The sequence below is a fragment of the Takifugu flavidus genome, chromosome 4, assembly GCF_003711565.1.
Source record: "Takifugu flavidus isolate HTHZ2018 chromosome 4, ASM371156v2, whole genome shotgun sequence".
Lineage (NCBI taxonomy): Eukaryota > Metazoa > Chordata > Actinopteri > Tetraodontiformes > Tetraodontidae > Takifugu > Takifugu flavidus.
The window spans coordinates 11,500,828-11,511,560 of NC_079523.1; the positions used below are offsets into that span (position 1 = coordinate 11,500,828).

Genomic DNA, 10,733 nt, shown 5'->3' on the forward strand with positions numbered 1-10,733 from the left:
GGCAGTGGGAGGGAAGGATAGGGTCCTAGGAGTGAGTACGTGCTTCACACAGGCAGTCACACACTCACACACACACACACACACATGCAAGGCGGCTCCCCCGTGCTACGCTTTTTTGGACAATTGTGGATCTAGACTCAGAATCAACTGTCAACAAGTCTGAGGCATGACCAGGTCAGTAAAGCACTTTGTTACCTTTCAGCATTAAAGACAAATGTTTTGCTGATTCTTGTGATTTCTGTCATCTCCCACGTTCCCACGGCTCATCCCACTTTTCAGTCTCCTTTTTAATTGTGCATCATCATTTATTTGATCTGCGCGCACAGCATGCTTGTAGCTTGGCTCTCCAGGTTTCCCCCCTTTTCTGTTTTCCTTTTCACCTTTACGTCCCACATGTTAGCCAGCAGACTTCCTCGCTCTGCAGAGAGGACAAAGTTCCTTCTGCGTCTGTGCTCACTGTTTGTACTGAAACTTGGTGGCGTCAAAAAGTTAGAAACCAACCTCCCTCCACCAGCCGTGCAGTTTTTGTTGTTGGAGGCAAAAAGCCTCCTTTTCTGTCAGAGCATTTAGCCTTCAAGCGGTTCTCGATCGTCCACACATACACCCACACGTGCATGTGTGGACAGATTCACAACAAACATTGAAAACGAACATAAAGTATGTTGTTTGCACGTGAGAAGTAGTCATTTGTCATTTTGGCAGGAATATTAAACACCTTGCTCCCAGCACCTGCACATTCTACATATTTTTTGCCGATACCTCAAATTAACCTTTAGTGATTCCATCAAAGAGAAGCAGACAGCCTAACGACAATTTTGGACGGGCCCCTGGCGTGTGTGTTCTGTTCAGTTGGCAGTGTGTCGGAGGACTGTTGATCTGTGAAATGAACCATGGAGGGAAGCGAGCGGACGGTCACTAGCCAAACCAGCAGCCGCCCAGTCAGCAGCAGCAGCAGCAGAAGTAGAAGCAGAAGCAGCACCATTAGCAGTCATCCGGGAAGACCCCGCAGCATGCGGCCGTGCCTACACTAACACCGAGTGGACCTGGTCCTCTTCCTCCTCATCTGGGACCAGGGCTGCAGAATGCTCAGTCCAGTCCTCTCATACAGTAAGTCCTCACTCTCCGCCCCCCTTCTCTATGCTCACCACAACCACATGCATGAGACTGTTTGGCATGTTGCATGGAAACAACAGGACCTAGATTCATTTTCTGGACCACCTCACTGAGTTTGGCTCCAACCCTTTTGTCTGGGGCTCATCTCCCGTGGTTCTGGGGGGAGTTGTTGAGAAGTCATTTGAAGATGGCAGATATGCTAATGGTTTTGACAGCTGAGTCTCCAGGCTTTGCTTTGAGGAATTTCACAGAAAGTGGTCAGTTGCTGTTATTTCACATGACTATATGGCAACAACTTGTTTACACAGGCAACGGCGTGACCTTAATCTATTCACACACTTTGTGCATCATCTAAAATAGCAGAATAAATCCAATTAATCTCTGACACAAAACTGCTAATTGTGAGGTTGCTATCTTAGCTTGATGAATATACTCCTATTGATTGACCGTGATATTGATTAGACTGAGCTATAACAGGATTACAACTCTAACCTGATAGGAATAATGCAGCAGGGATTCAGTTCTTGTTTCTGGTTTCTGCGGCAGACAGCAAGAAAGTCTTTACTAGCGCACGAATGTCACATTCCTCCCTTAAAGGCTCTCGCAGCATTACGTTATATTTCTGTCCATGGAACCTACACATGGGCTTTTGTTGGCGTTTCTTTTGACAAGCCGCCCTGGAAGAGGATCCAGGAGAACGTATAATCTCAATCACGCACACCTCATTATGGACCCTGGGGCCAGAGTGACATGGAGAGAGTAATGAGCATCTATCCTCGCTGTCAAAGCGATTCTTGTGAATGAAAGCCGCATCATTAGTAAGCTGGTGTCAGCAGCTTCTCATTAGGCCTGTATGGTGGTGCCGACTAAACATTACGCACTAACGTGAGCGCTCAACAGCAATCAGGGGGTTTGTGAGGCAAATTACCGCACCGCGCAAAGGTCCGCTGTTAGTGTAATGACAGAGAGGCCGAGAGAGAGCAAAGTGAAGGGCAGATGGAGAGGACAGGAGAGACTGGTCAACTGCAGCTTGATATATGAGTGGACACAATAAGCAGAGAGGGGCCAGGCCACATGTGTGCATGTGTGTGTGCTGAAGCCGTGGGGGAGGGGGACGACTGACCACAAGCGCGGACACACGGTCCAGTCTTTACAATGGTGCAGGAAGGAGGGGGAACTGGGAGAGGGGGAGAATGGAAATAAAGTAAAAGAAAAAAAGAACAGACACAACGAAAAGTTGCGTCCATCTGTGATGGCTCAATAGCCGGCGAGCGCTCAGAGAAAAGAAACGCGCGTCCCGGCACGTCTGTTAGCGCTGAAGGGTAAATTCTGCTTCGTGCTGTCAGAGCAGGAAAGCAAATCTCTGGTTACAGATTTGCAAAAGTGGAGACAGAAACGCAAGCGGGGCCGCCTGGCTGACAGCGGCGTGGCCTGCTGGACCATCCTGGCCTGCAGGAAAAAAAGGGTGTGGGGGGGAAGGGACAAGGGAGAAGGGTGGGATTTCTGCCCAGCAGTTCCTGCTTCAGGCTCCACGCACTGCATTGGAGAAGATGGTCAGCAGTTACATAACAATCTCACCTTTGTTTACTCCATTAGCAAGATCACCAAAGCCAACTATGCAGCGTGTACGCCTGTAGTGGCTTTCTTTAGCTTAACGCTAAAAGTATCTTGATATTCTGCATGCAGCATTTCTCCCTTGATTTGTTCTGTATTGATTTTACAGGCGTGAATTCTCTGTAATTAATACAAATGACCCAATAACCATGAACGGAAAGCTGGTTCATGCATCAGCGCAAAAACATTGCATACCTAAACATCTCCTCTGCTCGTTTCCTTGGGTCACGGAATGGATAGTGTGCGGGTGCGTATGGAGAGGATATGTGCTTTGTAAATAGATCTTAGGTTAGATTCCTGGAATTCCAGTAGTCTGAGTCATCCCGCGGATGACCAAGAGCTCTTCTGGCTGTTGGCAACAGTAAAAGCCTCTTTGTGTGTAAGTAATGGTCTGTATTTAATGTGAGTATAGCAATAACTTAAAACAAAGCCCAAAGCAAGAAGTCTTAGCTGCTGAAAGCTTGTTTTGTTACTAGTCACCCAGCCTCTGATGCTCAACAACCCCCAAATCCCATTCCAGTCGGAACCCTTCCCCCCACGCACACTTTCATCTAATCAACCCCTAATTACTCATACTGACCATGCAGCGGCCGACGGGCCAACCTTGCCTCCCCTGAGAAAACACCCATGACTTGCATTATTGTGCTTCCTTTACGCAGGAAATCATCTGCCGAGTTTACAAACTCAATCTGCAATCGAAGAAATTCCTGATTGGGTAGTAGAAAGTTTTTCTAGTTGCAGGCTGATGATTTCAGTTTAGAGCACCAAAAGGTGGGTCGACCTGCTTATGCATGAAAGTACATAAGGGGTGTATATTTTTGTGTTTAGGGGCTTCCTGACGTTAGGCACGACTGTCACTTCTTGATATACAGACAGAAATCCATTTGCACTGGTGCAGATGATTGACGACATTGCTGGGATTATGGTAGTCAATCAGGAACAGGAATGCTGATGTTTGTGCCTCATGTGGTCAAATTGAAATGTTGAGGAACGCTTCCAGCATGAGATCCATTTTCCCGAGCAGATTCTTTCCTGCCTCAAGTCAATAAATCGGGGTTACATTTGCCTGACAAACGATGCGTTTCAAAATATCAGTCCTCGAAGAAAATTCCTTTTATTCGTCAGTTTTACATTTCCAGTGACCCTCTCGTGTGTTGAGACACGAACAGGACTTTGACACCAGCAGATCCTCCCTTGCAATGTCACCGAAAAGAGAACAAAATGAACAACTCTGTAAAACTTGTTCAGCGTCTTCCTTCTGTCATCCGTAAGTGTTGCATTACCTGTGTTTGCTGACCTGTCTTCGCATCCCCTTGGCACCAAAGCAAAGGTGCAAGTGTGCACATGCTGATGAATCAGAAGAGTTTAACTGAAAACCGCCACAGGGCTATTTGTGACAGTTTTTTTTGGACACTTCTGTACACTCTAAAAATCAGACTGCTGGCTTGAAACAGTGTGGATTGTTGTACAAAGGCATAGCTAACGGATCTACCACACTCAACCTGATTTATTTAATCACCTTTTGAGTGGGCTTCACAAAATGTATGAGTGTGATGAAGATAGGAGAGAGGCTAAATCTCTTTAGAGGCTCCATGGAGCAGCTCAGTGCTGATTTTTTTAAGTGCAGCACAGAATTAGAGTAGTTAATAATCTCCTCAATCTGCAAGGTGGTGGTGATCCACGTGTAGATCAGTGAATGCATACTGTGTCAGAAAGGAAACAAGGGTCCTGCTAGGCAGTTAGGACACAAGCACAGAAGCAGCCACAAAGTCAACCTGACAACGTTTTGCACTCTAAGGAAGATCTTAACGAACAGCTCTCAAAGCCTCGACCTTTGATCGCCATCTCTCTCCCCTCTTCTCCACGGCTTTCCAATCATTTGATGTGTCCTTCAGCTAAAGTACTGCAGGATGAAACGCCGGGGCCTTTCAATGGTACAATAATCACGATGATTAAGGAAAGCTGTCATTGCACCAATCTGGCTTAATGGTCATCTCTGTCGCTTGGTAAGCCAAGCATGACCGAGCCTGCAGGGCTCTTTCCGAGATCCAAAACAATAAGAGGTAGTAGATTAGGGTTAGGGGCTCCGTTGCTCATCCCTCCTAATGCAGCCACAGTCCCTAATATCCTTGTTTTGACAATGGTACGTTACTAGTGAACAGTGAGTAGGTTTGCATTAATCCAAAAAAACAGGCAAGCAGGCAATGTTGCCTTCGATGTAATGTGTTCAGAGAGAAACTCCACTATTGTGTGCAGAGAAAAGGAGAGTTTTAGTCATTTAGAATTTAAATTTTGAATGGTGCCGCGACACAACACCATTGGAGGAGTCGCAAACCTTAAGCTCAAACTGGTGGTGCTTAAATTCTTCTCCATGACTGTCAGATTGTCACCGAGCGCCAACACTCCCATAAGCCCTCCGAGCTCTAATCCATCATTAGTCTGGTTTCTTCACTCTGGTTCTTGGTGCACCTTACCAGTCACGTCGAATCCGTCCGGTTTGCGGAATGGAAAAAGAATTTAATGAGTCAAACGGAGCGTTGTGAAGGAGAACAAAGAGGAGTAGTATGAAGGCAAAGCAGTGCATGATTAGCTTGCGTCTGTGGTCATCATGACGAGTGAGTATCATATGATCTTTCATAAACCAAGGTTCTCGTGGGGATTTTCCTCATTCATTGTTGTGAGATTATAGTCCAGAGTATTGTCCAGTATTTTGGTACATTTACCACTTGAATTGCAGCTTTTTTACACACAGCAAACTCCCGAAGAACCAAAACTGAGCATACAGTCAGAAATATTCTTCAGTGTTGAGTCTCTGCAGAGATTTTTTGCTAAAAGTGTTAATGGCAATGTTTTTGTGGTGAAGAAGGGCGCCATTTGGAATTCCCCATAGCAAAGGGATTTGTTTTGATTCAGGCAGGAGTGTCGGCTGGTCCAGAGCTCCGTGGTGGATTGGATGAGTGGGATTATTGGACTGAAGGATCATTTAATTTAGGGATCTACATGTGGATCATTTGAGGCCCATCTGGTGGTCGGAATGACATGTGACTTGACCTGGCGCAATCTACAAGCAGACTTGTATTGTGTGTGTGTGTGTGTGTGTGTGTGTGTGTGTGTGTGTGTGTGTGTGTGTTAGCTAAGATAAAAGAGTCCTTAAATAAGTAAAAAGAAAACAGTCAGATCTGTTTCAAACAGGATAGAGGGCATCATGATATTAGCGCTGATGTATATTTTGTGATCCATTATTTGATTTCTTTATTAATCTTTACCAGACTCCAACAGAGGTGTCTTCCTCTTGTCTGGTGCCGTTCTAGGGAAGCCCCTGTGGCCTAGGCCTGGGGTCAGGACTGTTTAATAATGCTCTGGAATGCTATCCTAATGCCTGCTGAAAAAAGACAAGGCCTTCAACAGCCAGGGGAAAACAACCAATCACCCAAGCAGAGGATTACTCCGTTTGTGTAAATATGAATGTATAATCACAAATGGAATATGAAAATCTGCCTGTACAAAAAATGGGTGCACTTACATTAAAGTTCACAGTCTTCCCTTACAGCATGGGGGAAAAAACTACTGCAGGACGTTACTAAGCAGGACCAGCCCTCTATTCCCCCTGTCCAGCAGACCCCTGAGATTTGGGCTGAATTAGATCACACGCCCAGTGGGGGTGGATTGTGCGCTAAGAGAGTCACACAGAGACAACAATGGCTCCAATGTGCAAGAGGCAAAAGCATAAAGCAGTGAGCACACTGATAGAGGCTTATCACCGTGGAGACCAGGCTGGGGGCTATGCTTCTGGTTTCAAATAAAGATTAGAGCTGTTGTCCCCTGCATGGTTAAGACAGTGCAGAGGGGCATGGGCTAAGCATTGACATGATTCTGGAAAAGAGACCGCAAGCTAAGACACTTATAAGGGCAAATAATTATTAATCCAGAGTATTGAGGGCGTGATATAAACGTACTGCTACTTCATTTTAAATTTACTTTTATAAAGATTGAGACGAGTGTTTTTCTTGACTATGTTTTCAAATTCTTTCTTTCAGGTTTGTTGAAGATGCACTGGTCTCCGGAGCACGCTGCCCCCTTATCTCAGTGGCCTGAGCAAGACCTGGATGTCACCTCCACCACCTCCCCGCTTTCTGCCCACAAACATGATCCCTACTCTACAGCAGCCCGCCGTGGCTTTGGCCCTGCAGGTTACCCCTGGGCCAGTGACGACATATCAGCCCTGACTGCTTCTTCTTTGCTCAAACGTTATGCTGAGAAGTACTCGGGTCTAGAGCTCTCTTACGAACGCCCCACCACAGGGGTATATTCTGAGTCTGGAACTTTCATGAAAACCGAGCCCGAGCAATGGCCTCTCGGTCAAGGCATTGAATGTTACCCTGGACTGGAGACATTATCGGGTGCCAAGGTGGCCTCTGCATCAGTGGGCATCCCAGCCACGGGTAGCGTGACAGTAGTTAGCAGTAACTTGGCATCTGAGCCAGGCTACAGTGGTGCCGGCCCTTGCAGTGCTCCTTCGTCTCAGGAATACCCACCCACCTACAATAGCACCTACCTGTCCTCAGGATATTGCCCACAGCCCAGTGCAGCACTTCCTCCAACCCCTCTGCACTCTTTACAGGCTGCCTCCACTTTGGTGCCGAGTTACAGTGCCAGCACTCCTGTATACAACTACCCCCCGGGGTGCTACCCCCAAACCAGCCTGTCCTCTGGATACAACCACCCTAGTGCCTCCTACCTGCCCTCTGGGATTAGCGCGCCCACTCCTCTTGCACCAAGGCCAACCGTGGGAGGCAGTTACAGTTACCAATCTCACAGCCTTGGAGCAAGCTCAGAGGCAGGCATACCTCTAAAACGCAAGGCCTTCGAGATGGCAGAGGAGGGGGCAGAAGGCACAGAAGGAGAGGGATCACGCTATAGAAAGTACGGCAATGGCCATGGAAACAGCAAAGGGCATGGCAATGCCTATGACATGAGCACATCTGCCTCTGACCCACAGTCGTTCAAACCTTTAAAGCCCCTGATGTCTCCCCCTTATGGTGGGACAAGGGACTACAGCCCCCCTTCAGGCCTCGCGGGAGAGAGCGTGCCAGGCGAGCACAGCTTTCCCCAGCAACAGAGAATGTCAATGAAGATACCCGCCTCGCACACACGCTCCGAGGACCCCAGCGGAGGACGCTGACCACCACAAACCCCAATCAGAGGATTCTCTTACTCTGTGAAGCCACCAGGTGCTAAATCAACAAACACCTGGATGAGTGAACTTTTAATTTCATGCGAGAGCACAAGACTGGTCTTTCATTTTTGATATTTTGACATGTTTTTTCCCCCCAAAGATTTAGAGGCGCCTTATGCGCTAAAAGGTTGAGGTAAGTCTTAGGGTTAAGGCTAAGGCATCTTCTACAAAAACAGCTTTAAGACGTTCTAAATGTATGAGTGTCTGTCTCTCTCAGGATCCTATTTATTTCCTTTCCACTACTGTATTTGCAGTACAGCCACGTTGCTGTTTCAGACGTTGGTGTAAAAATTTGTAGCCATTCTCTATGTTCACTGCAAGCAGTTCTACAACATTGCCGCAAAAATCACGACTGACCAAAAAGGCAGGAGAAGCAATAAGTGAAATGGTGAGATTGCCACACAACCTTTAGCACAATCACTGCTTATTTACACGATAAACTCCAAAGGCTGGTGTCTCACCGGATCGAGAGAAATGAATGTTACACTGCTTGTCACACTCTTTCCCCCTGACCTTTACTGTTCGGTCTCCTCAGCCTTTCCTCTTTGTTTCCTTCATCTCCTTCTGAGCTACTCAGACAATTTTTTTTCTTTCTAGTTTACACATATCACGCTGCTTATCAGACACACATGGTGCCGCCCTTCATAAGGTTTTAATGTGAGGGATGAAGAGGATAATTATACGTTTGCTCATCAAGCGCATCAGAAGGTTACCGTACACGCGTATATGCAAGGCATCTTCCCAACACATTGTTTACTGGAGGAGTTTTGATGATCCAAAAAAGGGAGAGGTATATTTTCTACAGAAAATGCAAACCATGATGATGATGATGCAGAAGTGGAAAAATACAAATGTGTTTGCTTTGGGGGAAATGGTTTGAAAGCCTTGATTTCGCTTCAGTTGGATGCACAGGCCAAAAATGAAGCCCGCGGGTTTGCATCGGGCGTTTTCAGCGATGGCCACTTTTTCTTTATGAAGATCAACCTGCTTGCCTGCTCTGATTTAATTTTGTAAAAAAAAAAAAAAAAAAAGATAACACATTCTCTTTACTTTTGTGTCTCAAACGGATGATTTATAGTTGTGTTATTGAATACTCAGGAAGAATATGATTACCTCAGAATGATAAAAAGAATGTATATTATTAACCTGACAGTGTTTGTAGGGAGCTTTAAAGCGCAAGATGAAAATAGAGCAATGACACACACACCCACACTACACACACACACACACACACACACACACACACACACACATGCACACACAGCTTCTTGGCTCTAAAAAACTTGAGGTTTTTGAAACAAGGCCTGAAACGTTGAATGTAATTCTGATTTTTCCTTCTTTTGTTAATGACAATACATGCCATAATGTACATCTTTGATGTCTTTAGATATATAAAGCATATTTTTTTCATGTATAGATGTAATTCTCTTATAGGTTTTGGTGGAGAAATGAATGACGTGTTATGTGCTAGTGTAGTTAGTGGGAAACGGGTTTCATGGCTAAATGAAAACAAAGCACTCCTAATAATATGACCTTTGACATATCAAGACAAAACACATATTATGGTATAAAATATCTGGGTTTTTTAATGTCTTAATGTGTCCATTTTCACTCCTTCATCAGTCTTTTGACCTTCTTGGACAGGTTTAATAGTATACACTGTTAGAATGGTTGATACAGTCACACCTCTAAACCTTTAACAACTGAGATGTGGCTCTTTTTCTCCACCAAGCCATCATCTAATATGGTGTGCCAATAAGCCAGTTAGGCAGCTGGAAGAAGCTCTTTTTCTTTGCCGACAAAGTGGATCCAATTTTATCACCATTTTTATCATAAAATTTAAGCCTGTCATTAATCTGAAACTGCCCACTTAAGGTGTTTCAATGTCTGTTTTAGAGATATAAGAACATATTCATTTAAACATATTTGGAATGTGACTGTGTGTGGGGTAAAAACACACCCTGCCCTCATCACACAGGCCCAACAAGAGCTAAGATGAATAACGAGGCAGTCAAATAATAATAACGACAATGATGTCTTTGTAAGCTCTTAAGGCAAAAACCAATGAATGCTCTTCAGTGCCAGGAAAGAAATGTGCTTTACAAGTTGAAACAGATGGTGACATTTGCTTTTTTTTTTTGTTTTGTTTTTGTGGGGGTGGGGTGGGGGGTGTCACTGAAAAATGTCCAACAGAGAGAAAGAAAATCAGTGTTGTCAGTCTCTGCTGTCCTGTTGTGCTTTTGCTGTATCATGTACATTTTCCTCTAACCGTTTCTACCTCATTTTGAAGACTTTGTTCATGGAAATATTTATCTCCTGTCATCTCACTCGCTCCTTTCACAGAGCAGTGTTTCCAGTTCTTGACCTGTTGTAGTCTACCTCACTAAAGGCTGTTGTGTAATGGAAATGAAGATATCACGTCAAACCTCCTGTTGTCTTTCTTGCCTGTGAAATTAGTCTTGAAACAATTAAGATTCCAGCTGTTGCAGTTTCACTAGACATTAGAATGGACAAGTAAAGATGTTTCCTTTTCTGTTCTTTCCATACAAAAACATAGATCTGTTACAACATTTAAAATTACCGTATAAGGCGCACCGTATTTAAAGGCACAGTCTCAGTTACAGGTGCTACTTCTGTATCTAACACATACATAGGGTGCACCGGATTATAGGGCACTATAGGGTCCTCTCCTAAATTTAACAGTTTCCAGAAGGATTTTTATTTAATAGACAAAATACCTGCTATTTGGGATAATTGATGTTTTCAGCAT

General features: G+C 45.0%; 1 protein-coding gene across 1 annotated transcript; it reads left to right on the forward strand.

Annotated features, from left to right (window-relative positions):
• LOC130523986 (fidgetin-like) lies at positions 1-10,388 on the forward strand. The gene is made up of 3 exons (XM_057029648.1): positions 1-174; positions 850-1,107; positions 6,765-10,388. The coding sequence occupies exons 2-3, from the start codon at positions 1,083-1,085 to the stop codon at positions 7,907-7,909; spliced, it is 1,170 nt and encodes a 389-aa protein (XP_056885628.1). The 5' UTR covers positions 1-174; positions 850-1,082; the 3' UTR covers positions 7,910-10,388.
• Positions 10,389-10,733: the final 345 nt, after the last annotated feature.